Source organism: Nerophis lumbriciformis, linkage group LG02 (genome assembly GCF_033978685.3).
Source record: "Nerophis lumbriciformis linkage group LG02, RoL_Nlum_v2.1, whole genome shotgun sequence".
NCBI classification, from domain to species: Eukaryota; Metazoa; Chordata; class Actinopteri; order Syngnathiformes; family Syngnathidae; genus Nerophis; species Nerophis lumbriciformis.
In genome coordinates, this window is record NC_084549.2 from 37,087,905 (window position 1) to 37,103,841 (window position 15,937).

The window sequence follows — 15,937 nt, forward strand, 5'->3', positions numbered from 1 at the left end:
CACACAATTGTTCCTTGTCCATCTCGATAATTTATACTATAAAAATGTGATCAATAAACTTGTTTAATCTACATAAATGCTCAATCTTTTCTTAATTTAAGACAAATGGTAAAATACAATTGTATTGTACATTTGCAAACAATAAATCACATGGTAGCAAGTAGAAGGGAAAAATTAATCAACATAATCCAGGAAAACTGACATGAAATACAGTTTTTGTTGTGCTAATGTACCACATGTTCTGGCTGGACCCCCATGCTCATGTAGATCTCCTTCAGGATAAGCAGAGCTGTGTCTTCAGATTGCCTACAAAATAAATGAAATGGTGTATCAATAAAGGCAGCTTTTCCCAAAGGTCTGCATCTATTAGTGCTGGTTTATTGCAGGGGGACAGGGATGGGTCCTCCCTAATTTGCATAATTGGCCATTCCGCATGTATATGTCATTTATTCCAAAAGGCTTTTAAATCAGAGACAAATCTTTGTCCTGTCATCAGGGGTGTGACGTTACATTCATCTCACCAGATGATAGACAATATTTTAACATTAATTTTAGGCAGGGACTGGCAAGTGGTGTCTATGTGGGGGTACTGGCGCAGTTGGGTGGTTGGGCCTAGATTTCCTGACTTAAGATATCTACTATGACAAGATATGACTGGACATGTTGAATTATTCAAGGATTACTGGGATTGTTTTCTTGTGCTTTCTAATAAGATTAAAATAAATGTTCATTTTTATTTCGCTGAGCGATGCATGACCTATACATGAGCTTTTACTGTTAAACTAATTTCCACAAATAACGAACATTTTAAATTCTAAAAGTTCAAATAAAGTAAATATAATTAAAGGGGCTGTTTGCAACTTTCTCAGTTACATTTTTCAAAGCAAAAAATATAACAAAAACAGCATACCATTGGTGGTTTAACAGAACACATTTGTTCTACGATTGTACCGGTATACAGTATATTTTTCACAATTACGGTACTAAGTTTATGCAATACATTTTTTTTACTGGCCCAAATAATATATTTGTTGTTTATGGCGTGCACGCATACAAAAACAGTACAAGAGAAGCAACAAACAATTTGCGGTCATGTTATGATAGAATATACTTTCAATGACTATCATTAGCTAACAACACATAAGGCTAATGCGCGTGCATGTGTTACGTATGGGCGTAGTTACGTCATAGCCGTAGCCGAAAGAGGGCAGTACATACTGTGCAAATACTTTGGAAAGTTGGCGCCTTTTCGACATATGTGTACGTAAATGTTGCAAACAACCCTTTAATTGTCTTTTTTGGGAAGTACCAATGATTCAGTTGGTTAGTTTTATTTTTGGGCTGCTGCAGTGTGCGTCATGCTGAGAAACAATCCAGTGTGTCCGTAGTGCTTTTCTGTCTCGTCTTGGCGTCCATGATTGACATTTAGCTTCTGCTTAAACATACACATGGCGCGTTGGCTGTGGAACTCAACTGAAGGAACGCGTCCGTGCGTCTACCCTGCCATGCCCTCCTGAGCGGGCGAGTCATGCCACTGACGTGTGGAACGTGTTTATCTCCGTTTGCTGGTTCTTTGTAACGAGCGTAGCACTACCATATATACTGCCAGCTAACGCCAAATCCTTTTGTGGCAGTCTAAATTTATGTGTTGCGGACACCACAAATAAATATATGTATGGGAAACAGTGAAAGGTGGCATTGAAGAGAAATATTACTATTTGAAAAGTGAAAGCATAGAATGACAAGTACCAGTAGCAGAGATGACTCTGGAGAGCAAAGAGGTACTCATTGAAACTCTCAATGGGTTTCTCCTGCAGGACAAAGTCAATGCGATTTCCTCCATTCAGCATCCCGATCCTCACTTGAGGCTCCTCCTCTTTTTGTGGCTCAGGCATTTCTAGAGTTTTTTGCTCAGAAACTAAACAAGAAATGACACCTTATAAAAACACACACACACACAGAAATCATCACTCTCATGTTCTGGAAGAGAAAGCTCACATTTCTGTGCCCTCTTCTCCTGCTCTTCGATCTGATTGGCCACCATTGCCAGCTCAGCCTGAAGTTGAGCAGACGACGTGTGGGCGCGAGCGAAGTCGTTGAGTGTCTGCCAGGCGCTCCTGAGCGAGCTGATGAAACCGTGTTTCAGGTCAGACCCCATCCTGGAGAGTGACTCCTTCAGCTCTGAAACACAACACATTTTTGGCAACACGGTGTTATTCAAGGATGCATTTGAATAGAAACCCAAACAAATATTTAGGAAAACTTGGGACGTTTTTGTACCGAGGTGCAGTCTTTTTCTTCCTTTGTGATGTGGTATCAGAACAGGCTTCAATTCCAAGTCTGGTATGATCATGGGCTCCATCCTGTATGCAACGGGGTCTAACTGAAGGAGGGGAGAGACACTCGTCAATCCTGAAGGTGGCGCAATCTTTTCATTTTTTCCATTTTTGTTTCTATTTCATTCCCTCAATGTCAAATAAAAATGATTGAGACAACATTCAAATAAATATAATAAAATTAAAATGTAAAGTAGCACAAAAAGTATAAACTTAAATATACCTAATATCTGCCCCCCTGTCACACAAATACATGTTCACTGTTCAACTCAGAAGACTATTAAGGACATATTTCTATTTCATAACTTACAAAAATGAACAAAACATTACAAAAACAGCTTAAGCAAAGTCATTTATTTTCATTAATCAATAATTGATAATAATAAAAAGTGGAATCATATTACCGTATTTTTCTGACTATGAGTCGCAGTTTTTTTCATAGTTTGGCCGGGCCCCAGTGCCATTTATATGTTTTTTTCCTTCTTTATTATACATTTTCGGCAGGTGCGACTTATACTCCGAAAAATACGGTACTGTCAATCTTAAATATTTATAAAATAAAGAAAACATGATAAAGAAAAAATATATATATGATCTCACATCAACCTGTGAGACATCTGATTTGGTTTCATTGCATTCTAATATTGTAGTTGCAGTCAATTGCTTGACATGGTTCTAGGACATGCTCTACCTGCACATATATTAATTTTATTAAACTTAAGGGCAAGGTCATAGATGACCAAAATGTATCCTAACAGTAGTAGTCAACAATACTACTGTATAATGTTTGTATCAAGCTCTGACAATTAAAGGGGGACCGATCATGACTTTTTTACCTCCTGTTAATGCTTTGGTCAAAATGTTGCATAGATTATGTTTTACAGACCATCTCAAGCCACTTTTTAACTGTCTCTTCAGAATGTGCAGCTTTGTGGGCGGTCTTATTTACATCCTTTATACCGACAGCCATCAGACTGTATAATGCATATGTTCCTTTTGACTGTACATGTACGGTACTGTAAATGTATAATGTATTTATATTATTCACATTTGAATAATGCTGTATAATAGACTGTATTTATATTATTCACATGTGAATAATGCTGTATAATAGACTGTATTTATATTATTCACATGTGAATAATTCTGTATAATAGACTGTATTTATATTATTCACATGTAAAAATACCTAAGTGTTTATTGTTTATTGTGAGCGAACTGTGGTGCTGAATTTCCCCCAGGGATCAATAAAGTACTTTCTATTCTATTCTATTCTATGCAGAAGCCCTCCTCCACGCCAAGCCTGCTTCAATTATCATTTGACAGCAGTAAAATAAACATTTCAAAAACATGGCTTTACCATTCTGAAAAATAAATACAATAAGTATTCATGTTATAAATGATAAAAATATATATACTGTAATTTCCGGACTATAAGCCACTACTTTTTCCCTATGCTTTGAACCCCGCTGCGGCTAACTTATGCATTTTTCTGGGTTCACAAGCTTCAAATGCTGCCAATAAATTTAGGCTTGTCTCGGTGGTACAATAAAACTGGTCACATTAAATCAAACAATCATTCAGTCAGCAGTTTAGAACGTTATGGACTCACCCTTATCATGGAAAATAAACAACTAAATGCACACAACGCAGCTCTAAAGCTGAAGACGATCGACCCAGCCATTGAAAAAGTAAACATCCACCGCACGGAACGGAAATTTACCCCCACTAACGGGTCTTGGCCATTGAAAAAGAAAACAGCTGCCGCACGGAACGGAAATCCACCACCACTAATGGGTCTTAAAAGGCCGGACCAGCGCGCAACAAAGACGACGAGCTTGCAGGAAGTGGAGAAGGATGAATACCCCGCTCAATGACTTCTCCAGTAGGTATGTGTTACAGACACCGTCTTTTGTTACATTTGTGAATGAACACAAGCGCCTGTGTAAATATTTCATGTTTCAATGTGTCCACCTGCAGGTGATAGATATGTGTGGCCAATATATGTACAAAATAAAATTTGTCCAGAAATTACGTTGGTGTGGCTTATATTTAAATGTGTACTCCATATTCTGGAAATTACGTTAGATAAGCATGCGTTTAAATCATGAAGTCATGACAACTACCGGATGGTAAATATTGAAGAATCCTTTGCACGTTGGAAGCTGATAGGTCTCGTCAATCTTCTCAAGGCCTCTGACGGTCAAGAACATTCCAATTGGAGAACCCAAGGCAAAGAAATTCACTGGATGGAAGTCCAGATTGTGGTAGACCACCGACACCTACAAAGCAAAACATGCTCAGTGGACACATAATGAGCAGTGACTTACTGAGCAACATAACATACCTGCCCAGTGCCAACTTCAAAGTAGTTGTAGTCCACATGGATGGAGGAGACGCCCACTGGTAACTTCTTCACACTGGGATCAGGAAGCGTTTCACCAGCGTGTGGGGGTTCTAAAACTTGACTTGCTGTCTGGACCTGCATTTTTTTCTCCTGAGCCGCTGCCTATGTACACAACAGCAGGTCAGACATCGCTTCGAAAGAATGATTTCTTTTTTTTTTTTACTGACGTGCCTGTTTAGCCACTCTTTCCTTGACAAATTTGGCGATCTTTTTCCGAGGGCCAAGTGGGATTCCCATCTCCTTCAAATCCTCAACTGTACACATGAGCTAAAGGAACATGTAAGTCAAGTCAGCATTATTATTGGTTATGGTTTAATTTATTTCGAACATGGAAACAGATAAAATATGATACATCATATAATAATTGCATATGTTAATTTCTCTTTACATGTTCGAAAAGGAGTAGGAAGAAGCAAATCTTATTTAATCCTACCCCTTTTCTAATTCATAGCAATTGCTAACACATTTGTTCGCTTCCTGTTCTTAACTTGTAATTGTAACAAAATTTACACCAATCAATACAACAGTTCTAATAGTTAAGCCAGTATTGAGTCGCATAATGAGATGAATAATATCTCAATTTCAACAAAGTTTTAAGTTGTTTATCAAAAAAATTCATCCATGTACTTTGTAAACACTTGTAGTTTGAAAGAATCTCTTAAATTGGATCATATTAGTACATTGTTTGACATATTGGCATAATCCATTCCATAATTTAATTTCACATACTGATGAGCTAAAGGTTTTAAGTGTTGTACGTGCATATAAATGTTTTAAATGTAATGTTCCTCAGAGGTTATATTGGTTATAGTTTGCTTTGTGCATAAATTTAGCTGTTTGTAAATGCACCAAATCATTAAGTTTAAGTATTTTGCAGTCAATAAAGGGTTTGTATGTTCTCGATAACCTAAGTTATGTATTATTCTAACTGATCTTTTTTGTAATATGGTTAGTGAATGAAGTGAACTTTTGGAATTATTTACCCATATTTCTACACAATAACGCAAATATGGCAACACTAGCGAGCAGTAAAAAGTGTGCAGTTACGGGTTGATTTCGATGTGAGTGGTTGAAGTAGCACGTCAACGGAAAAGTGGTTTATCCAATCACATACAATGATTTTTTTTTACAAGGCTTCGCCTTCTGAAATACATCTCCTATTGAGAACTCCCAGATCCTTGTGTGGAGCTCAGCGAACAACAAGGATCTGGCGAGAGTCAGGTTAATTATGCATTATTCAATTTAGAAATATCCCTTGCCACCTTGTGTTGTATATTTCTTATATGCGATTTCCAGTTCATTTTATCATTACATCCAAAATTTGGATTTCTTTCAACATTTTAATGTCTACTTCATCTATTTGTGTTTGATTTTCTCACTAATCATTATCATAATAATCATTAAGCATTGCTGTAGATGACCACTTACAAATGATTCGATGTCAATCTTTTCCTCATCAAAGGTGCTCTTGTACTCAGACAGGCCAAGATGTTCCAGCACAGCAGAAAGGTCCTCCAACTCTTCTCCCTCTTCTTTAGGCTCCTCCTCCACAGCTGGAGGGGTGACAGCCTGTGGAACTGCTACCTAATTTTAGGAGGCAAAGTTTAAAACAGCTAAGCATTTGCAGTACATCCATGGTGACGTACTAAGCACTTGACTTGTTAATAAGTAATTTCAGTCGTCAATGTAATGTTTCCCACAATTGCAAACTGCAATTTGGGTTGAGGTGGGAGCCTGTAGATGATGTCATCGTCTAATTTTTTAAATAGGCCATGACACATGGGTTCAAAAAAACATGAAAAGCAAAACAAATGTATTTAGAAATACAAATACACTTTCTTCTGTCTGTTCTTTTTGTGTGTGTTTTCGAGTCATAAACGTGTCAACTAATTCTTTAAGCAGACCAGATGCTCATAAAAGGTGTGAAGAAGCAGCGTTATGCAATCTACTGTAAAAAGTTGTAGTAACAAGCTGCAATAAGAGACAGTCGAATTATAATGCGTTAATAAGCAAGAGCAGGTAGCGCTGAACCTATTTGTGGCCACATAAATAATGATAACATTATCATAATTTTTCTTTATATTATTAACAATGATAATAAATGAATGTATAAGAAACACCGCAATGTAAAATAATACAATCATGTATATTACCTGCTTGCTGTCTCCATTCACAGTGTGTATAGAGGGAGTGGTTGTATCAGTCTTTTGATTTGACAACAGGTCAAAGAGAATAAGGGATCCTGCAAGAAAAATAATTTATTCTAAAAGTAAAAATGTATAGTTACAACAAATGCAGTTGCTGGTGTCTAAACCCATAGTGTCACAGATCATTATATGTTAACTAATATATATTACAGGAACATGGTGGCCTACGACCGTGTTTCCTAAATGACTGAAATTTGTGTGTGTCGAAGGTGGTTTAGATGAGGAGGGTGTGTGTTACCCGTAAAGATGTAATTGTCTAAATTGCTAAATTCGCCATGACATATTTGCAAAAAGTGAGTACAATATGTGACAAGCAAAACAACCATGTTAAGAAGTACAACTACATTTCTATTGTTGCTTCTTTTTGCTGTTTTTTTCATAATGTCACAAGACATTGTCGCGGACTAGACACAGCAGCGCCTGGAGCTCGTTGAGAAAAGTGACACGTTTTTTCATGTCAGAGTTTTCAATAGGCTCCACTAGATTTGTCACTAGTCCTTTATTGAAAAATTGTATCGAGAGCTGTCTGATTACTCAACAGTCCATTTCTCCTGCTTTGTCTTCTTGTTCCCTGGCAGACCAGGGGACTCATGTACAAAGCTTGTGTACGCACAAAAACATGCCATATGTCCTTTTTCACAGTCAAATTGAGATGTATCAAAACTGACGATGACGTGGAAAAGTGTGCTGCCTAACGGCAACTTTATAGCTGCCGTATGCACATTTATGTATGTATTAATGTACGCACATGGAGGGGCAGCAGGGACAAAGTAGCGGCGAAGGAAGGGGACAGTTGCAGCAATTATCTTTTCAAACGCGCCTGTTATGGCGATGTACATCCATCTTCTTCTTCACTTTCTTTCTTCCTGATGTTTTTTAGCCTTTGTGCTGTTTTCTGTAGCAGGAGAAAGAAGCACCTCCTACTGAGTCCTAATTGGGCACCATGTGACTTATAAGTCACATGGCTACTTTCAATATAATTTGCATATTTATTAGGGGGCATGGTCAGGGCGGGCCCAGCCACACACATTGGCGGTCGATTTCAAGTACCGGTAAATTGCGATGTAACAAAGAAATGTGCTTGGATTTGTGCAAGAGAACACTTTCATACATCTGAATTTGATCATGTGCCCATATTTAGTAGGAAAGCCACGCAAATATCTGTACATGAGGGCCCAGGTGCAATATAATGTGTGTATGAGAGAGGACCAACAGGTAGCTACAAATCTACTTGTGGCGGTCCAAATTTATTTGTGATGGGCTACTCATAAATAAATGAATGTGTTGGAAATATTGTAATGGTTAGCATGTCAGCCTTACAGTACGGAACTTGAGGTTGCGAATGTGGATTTTGCATATTCTACACAGGCTTCCTCCCACATACCAAAAACATATGTTCAATGGAGAGTCAAATATGTCCTTAGGTGTAAATGCCTGCTCGTTTATAATAGTGTTTTTTAAAGTAGTACATTACCTAAACTGTGTCCAGCCACAGATATTGCCCCTTTGTAATCCGGGTTTCTCTTCAAGAACAGGGTGTGTAGTCTGTTAATCTCTGAGGCAACTGTGTCCATGATGGTCTGGCAGTACGTAGGACTGTTGTAGAACAGCACATCTAACAAGGTCTCATTTGTAAAGTGACGTAAACGTCCTGTGCTCGGTAAAGTGATTTTCTTGATTCTCCTGCACAGAGAAAAAAATATTTGTTTGATATTCTCACTTTTGTGTAAAGTGTAATCTTCCCCAGTCGGTGGGAACCAGCTTCTTCTCACCTGTCCACCCCTGTGGCGTCTCCATGTAGAGCCGTGTGCCACTGGACAGGCAGGAACTCCACCCGGCTGATGGCGTGATCATCCAATGATTTCTTAAAGTGACTTTGCAGCAGCTTCAGTGACACAGTGCGGAAGTCGTCCACTGAAAGTTAAGTACAATAAATTGTGTACATTATGTTCATTGCATATTATTGAGGCTACACAATGATTGTGTGTTTTTACTCACCACACTCAACCATGCTCCTAAACCTCAGGTCACATACAGGACCAATACCATGAACCATGAACACAAGATGGTCCACCTTGGAGAGCTCGCCTGGAAAAAGTGCAGGGGGTTAGTTATGGGGTCTATACAAATATTAAAAAATCCGGTACTAAAAGGCAATGCAGTGCTATTGATACTAAGTGATGAGGATGGCAGACACAACACATTTTAAAAGCATCATCTCAAATAATAGATTTCTGTGAGCTACAATTCAGGCTTACAAAAAAAGGCTAATTCGTTCCAAGTTGATGCTTAAATGAGTGTCAACTGTGTAAAGAGGAAATAGACTACCATCAGGGACTTCATCGTGGTCATCGTCGATCCCTCTCTTCACCACTCTGGGCCTGGTCTGTCCGTCCTGAGTTGTGCCCCACTCATCAGGCATGGAGGAGGGTTGAAATTGAACAATCACCTAACAACAAGGCAAATAAGGAATAATCCACATATGGCTAACTTCATCCAAATGTCAAAGGTCACATTCAGGCTCTTTTTAAGCACACGTGAAATACATTTTTATTTCCCTAAATTCAAAGAGCGAAGATATGAAGGGAAAAATGTTTGTTATTATTGTATACTCAGAATTTGGTCATATCTTTGGGCTCCAGACATTAAGCAGCAATTGACTGTAATTATTTGTAACCTAGTATTGAATATTATGGTTATGTTTAAAATTATGTTACTTTCTTCAAACGTATAAAAATGTAAAAATGTTCTGGACTATAAGCCGCATCATCATATAAGGTACCACCGAATACATTTTAGAAGGAAAACAAGAGTTTTTCATATACTAGCCCCACCAGATTATAAACCGCAGATATACACTGGTACGTTGTGAAATAAGATATTAACATCGACAAATTTTGTAAATGTTTCCAAACAGTGCCTGTAACACGGCAGTGAAACGGCTGATTAAACAAAACAGAAAAGTAATTGATTCTTTTTTATTCATCCTTTATGAGATGGATAAGATTTTAAAAAAGGTTCAATATGTTTATCAGGATTCATCTTCCTTGTACTTTGTAAACACTTTGGGTATGAACAGTTTCTTAAAGTAGATCATGTTAGTACATTATTTGATTTATTTGCTTAACCCATTCCATCATTTAGTCATTAGCGAAGACAAATACATTGATTAGCCGCTCCTTTGTATAAGCCGCAGGGTTCAAAGTTTACGAAAAAAAAGTAGCGGCTTATAGTCTGGAAAATAAGGTAATATACATTTGACTAATTTCAAATCTAATGTGGGAGTGTATAAATACAAAACCGTAATCTGTCCCAATCCAAATATTTCTAGATAGTACTGCATTTGTTGAGAAATCAATCAATCAATCAACATTTTACAAGATCTAACAAGGATCCGAGGGAGGTAAAAAAAATAGAGGAATTGAAAAATAACAGCCTGGGTGCAATTTTAAGATGCTTTGGACGGCATTTCCTACATAGAGAATCTACCAATGGTTTCTATCTATTAGAGGCTATAATCTGAAAACCACACCTATTTTTCATGACTGTACCACATCATCAATAGTTTTGTTGAGAAAATATCTTTACCATATCAATGTTAGCCATTCTAAGAATGTACGAGATCCATAATTTGTCATCAGTTCATTGTTTTTGTTGAGAAAATATATTCACTGTATCAATAAAAGCCATTCAAAAATGTACAACATCCATACTTTATTTTATTAGTTCAATGATTTGTCTGGTTTGAGAAAATATCTTCACTACATCAATAAAAGGCATTTCATGAATGCATGAAATATAATGGCTATATTTGATAACAGATAGAGTAATTGTAAAAACTCAAATATTTTGTTAAATTAGTAAGTCACTTAGTAAATGGATGGAATGGATGTAAGATTGCATTAATGGTATCTGCTGTTTAATTATAACAGGAAGCTTTTTATTACATTTACTTTTAATAAATGTATGATTATACTGTAATGGCAGCAGCAATATGAAGGAGGCAGACTGACGGTGCACAAGTTAGCTTTTTATTTGTTTTATAAAACTAGCACTGTATATCTAACAGCCAGGAGCGTGACACACACTCACAAGCACAGCTCCTCTAATACGGCCTAGTTTCTTCTTTGCTCCCAGACTAGGTCTAACGCTGCGGCAAGCCCTGCGCTGCCATCTGCAGCCAACACTGAGTAACTACAGTTCACTACACAATATTCCCATCACTACAATACCTAAAGGTGCCATATGTAACAAGTTAATGTCAAGTCATCATTAAATGGCCCTGATATGTCAAAATGCATTAATAAATCATGTTGTTTTCGAATACCTTAAAACTGATAACGGTAGGTCAGCCGGGATATGCTCATTTCAAAATTAGATTTACAGCCCCGAAATATTGTTATTATTTTCTTTTCGATGTCCCGGCCTCCACTGTTTGACCAATTAGAAAGTCTGTGACTGTGTCACATCCAGGTTGCCAGTTACGCATCGCCCTCTTCGTCTGGCTACTACCACTGGTAAAGTTACTAAATATGTCACACCTTAGTAAATCTAAAAGGCGTCGTTACGATTCTCAACTTATTCATGACAAAGCCAGGAACAAAACGAGGGTTTGTATCGGGGATGCCTTTGAAAGATGGAGAAGACTGAAGTTGGAGAAGATTCTTTCATCTGACGCCAAACTTGCTAATTTCCTCCTTGATCGGTAAGTAAGGCATTTACATTTTCTTATTACTTTTAATAAATGGAAATTGACATTTCGTGTGTAAACTATATTGTCCAATACAGGCTATGATCTTGCCTAATAAAGCTAGTATGTTCGTGCAACGAATGCTTAGGAGCAAAGCACCATCACACTAGTGTAACTTAGCATGCTAGCCCGGTCAATGGCACATCAACATATAGGCTTAAGGGGGAAATATATCCCCGTTAGCCTGTATGTCGATGTGTCGTCCAACTGACAGGGCAAAAATATTTTTTTCGACAAATAAAACCTATGTGGATATGGGTAGTGTCGGTGCCGATTTCGTTCTCAATATGCTGATACGCTGAGGAAATGCGTTCCAACATTAGCTCGGCTAATTGCGGTTTCTGGTACTGTATGTACATCAGGCACATATGGGGTGGTATTTCCTTGGCACAATATAATGCAATATATGTAAGGATTTTGTAGTTTGTGTATTGACATAGTAGTAGGCTATATGATTTATGCGTAACTGGGTTTTTGCGTAACGTGGGTTGGCTCATAGAATCACAATTTGCACTGAAAGATGGTGATGTGCGTACATGGAAGAGAATGCAGTGCGTCAGGTTAGATGCAACATGGAGTTATGCTGAACGAAATGTGGCGGTAATTTTACTGTTGGCCTCGGCTTGCCATCAAAGTAGGCATATGCGATATATAATATATATTATATATTATTATATATAATTATTTCGATGGTGGTCCCTGCGGTCAAACTACAAATGTTAGCAGGGTAATGCCAACAATCTGTCCCGACTCCCGACAAAAATATTGCTGCGTAACTTCACAAATACATTTGGCTAATTGATATCAGGCATGGCAAAATTACTTAGTAAACCACCTTGCAAGAAGCATAAACAAGAGAAACCTACAGCATAGGACTCGTTGATTGCCATTTGAAGTTCCTTAGAGTAGGATTCGGATTAGTATCTGTCAACCTCAGTCTGGAGAGTGGGAGGGGACTACTGAATTTTGACTGTGATTGCAGTACCATTTCTGGGCACATTACTACAAATGGTTTGATTGATTGATTGAAACTTGTATTAGTAGATTGCACAGTACAGTACATATTCCGTACTATTGACCACTAAATGGTAAAACCTGAATACGTTTTTCAACTCTTTTAAGTCGGGGTCCACGTTGATCAATTCATGGTACAAATATATACTATTAGCATAATACAGCCATCACACAAGTTAATCATCAGCGTGTATACTGAATTATTTACATTATTACATTATTATTTACATTATTTACAATCCGCATACTTCAGTCATCAACAATTATATAATCTGAGAAATGGACATTGTAACAGTGTAGGTCTCACTTGGCACCTTTAAAACAGTGCTTTTTAAGCAACTTTGACCATGCAGCACTGGCTCTAGTACAAGTAAATGGGTTTAGTATCTTAAATCATGATTAAAATCATGAGACATAATAACTACTGGTCAACAGCAATATATTTTCGAAACAGGACAAGTGTCACAGCACTCATGTTGCCACAAGGATATCTCCTGCTTTTTCCCATTTACTGACTACATTCATCTTCTTTACCGCCTCACTAATTAACCTATACTATAACGCAGTCCAAACTTGACATTCTTTTTAACATTCAAAGCATTCACTCTTTCATTTTTCATCGCTTCACACGCAGGCTAGCTTAACCTAGCTTAATTTTAGGCTATGACTTCATGTAATAATTGGACACTTCTCTTAGAGAGGTTGTCCCTGCTAGAGGGACGTGTCTACTTGTTAGAACAGAATAATAAAATACTTTTAGACAGTGTGGACACAACAGTTAGTGCAGGCTACAATAGGCCTACGTCGTGGCCAGCGTAGCTAGTTTTGAGTCTAAGCAGCCAACTAGCCACGGTGTACCGGCAAGCGTGAACAAGTCAGTTAGTGAAGCTGCACTCGGCTGTACTCTCGGCTGTACTCAGCCTGCTAGCGTAGTTAACTCTAAGCGGCCAGCTAACCACGGTACGCCGGAAAGCGGCCGAGTTAGCAGGTTTATACAAAAATCTAAAAAAATATCACTTTGGCTAGAAAAATTGAGGAATTTCGCTAAATAGACATCTTGGATGACTGATATAAGCACTTTCCAAATTTTAAAAACCAACGCCAAAGTGGATATAACTTTCAAGACATGTAAGAGCTTGAGGACCTGTATCAATTGGACTGAGGTTTACAGTACCTTTGGGTTGTGCATGACTATGGTTTCTCCAGATGGGAACTCCAGTCTACGGTGCCATTGGTTAGTAGAGACAGCTTTCTTATATTCTGCCTGTGGATACGACAACGATATGAATCACACTTAGAATGTACGTGATGATGGAATATTCACATGAATTTAAATTAAATATGTGCAGTCAGGAGACAAACCTCCAGCTTGTCACTAAATTCCTCAGAGTAAGGAATAAATCGACTATCCGTGTCCCCTTTGTAAAACCAAGTGCAGCGCCGCACTTCTGTGGGATCCTCCTCCCAGTAAATTGCTGAGCGCATGCGGTCGTAGAGGTGCACATCAAAACGGCCACCGTCTGTACGTACAATCACATTTTCTGGGTCTGGTTGAACTGCAGGAACAAAAACACCAAAAATTTTAAATGTCCATTGTTTATAACAATTTATTAGCTAAAAAAATATTTACAAATACCAGAGTTATATGTCTCCTCAAGCTGGAGGGAGTCAATTATGCTGAAAGGAAGCCACACACTTCTTAACTCTACTAACTTGCAGTAGAACCAGTGAGGCTGAACAGTTTCATAAACATTGTAATTGTGCTGTAGACTCATGCCAGCAGGTACGACTGCACCGGCAGGGTTAGCTGGTGGGGGAGGAGCCTGAATGTGAGTGGAAGGAGCCTAAGATGAGGAAAATAGAATGCTTATTGATAACTATATTCATCATACATTCCTGGTATTACATAAACGTTATGTTTACCTTTGTGAACATGTGGAATGATTCCAGCCCCGGATTGACTGAATAGGGATTCTGATGTGATGGCTGGCTTGGCGGAAGGACCTCAGGAGCTGCAATATACGGACTCGCTTTGCTGCTGGTGGGAGTGTGTCGATACGGATTATGACTATGTTGCGGCATTTGCGGAGGAGGCGGGGTCATTGTGCCAGGGGAAGGAGTATGGCGTCCCATTGGGCTCTGATGCACTGTACTGCCAAATGCAGGAGGAGCGTTGTTTAACTGTGAGATTGGAGGTGGTGGCAGTGCCATGTTAATGCTGCTAGGAACAGATCCTGTGATGGTTGTCATGGATGCGCCTGCCAGTGATAGTGGTGGACATTGTGGTTGGCCAATAGAAGCAAACGGGTCGCTGCTGGATACTGGGTTGGAGAAGTAGTTGAAGGTAGAGGGAGCTGGCGCATTTTCAGCAGTCTGACCCAAGAAGCTGTCTTCCTCGCCGACATCAGTAGAATCCTCTGAAGAAAATTCAGAATGCCCATTTTAAAACCATCAACTTGCTTATCTAAGGCTTCACATAAAATATGACTAGTATTATAGTTCAATGTGATTCACTGTCAACATATTTCAGGTCGGTGATGACACATTATACAGCAGAACATCAACACACTCGCCATTTTAAAACACAATGAAACTTCATAACAAGTAATAATAACAGAACAGTTAATGTACACGCATGTTATTAAGTCTGACCAAATGACAGCAGTTTTGGGTAATCATACTGTTTACACCGGCCTAGCACTTCATTGGAATATATAGCTGACATCCCACAGGAAGTCAGCTAACTAGCTAGCTTGCATGCTAACGTTTACGTTTCCACTGTCGGCATTTCTTCTCACCTCCTGACAGCACCGCCGAGCCAGAGGCTTGACTCACTGGCATGAAAGGCAAATTGAATGTAAACTCCGGACCGGCGTTCAATAACAAATTTGCGCTTGTATTGGGAACATTATTGTTTTTTCTATCTGCCATTTTCCTCCAAAATTACACGTAGCCACTACAGGAGCAAACAGGCAGGCAGTATACGAATGATGCGTTCAAATTGTGCTGGGAAGAAAGAGGTCTTCTTCAAATGACACAAAAAAATATCAGTTGAAAAATGTTGATTTGATCATTCTTATCATTTGAGTGTGATTTTAAAAAATAGCCAAACGCAAGAAAATGTGATGGATATTTGGCTTTGACGGAAAAATTAAACTAAAAAAAACCCTCGCGAGTCCCATCGTTGATTGCTGAATTCGGAGGTGCCTGGAACGCAGCATCC

At 38.5% G+C, this 15,937-nt stretch overlaps 1 protein-coding gene across 1 annotated transcript; it reads right to left on the minus strand.

The window, feature by feature from the left end:
• Positions 1 to 45: 45 nt before the first annotated feature.
• On the minus strand, positions 46 to 15,798 carry sec23ip (SEC23 interacting protein). The gene is made up of 18 exons (XM_061962079.1): positions 15,513 to 15,798; positions 14,638 to 15,131; positions 14,351 to 14,558; positions 14,077 to 14,270; positions 13,889 to 13,978; positions 9,279 to 9,399; positions 8,949 to 9,038; positions 8,723 to 8,864; positions 8,425 to 8,633; positions 6,897 to 6,985; positions 6,172 to 6,327; positions 4,911 to 5,010; positions 4,684 to 4,841; positions 4,463 to 4,618; positions 2,281 to 2,383; positions 1,999 to 2,181; positions 1,750 to 1,918; positions 46 to 306 (listed from the first exon to the last, which is right to left on the minus strand). Exons 1-18 carry the CDS (start codon positions 15,643 to 15,645, stop codon positions 225 to 227), a joined length of 2,877 nt encoding a protein of 958 aa, XP_061818063.1. The 5' UTR covers positions 15,646 to 15,798; the 3' UTR covers positions 46 to 224.
• Between the last annotated feature and the right edge of the window lie 139 nt (positions 15,799 to 15,937).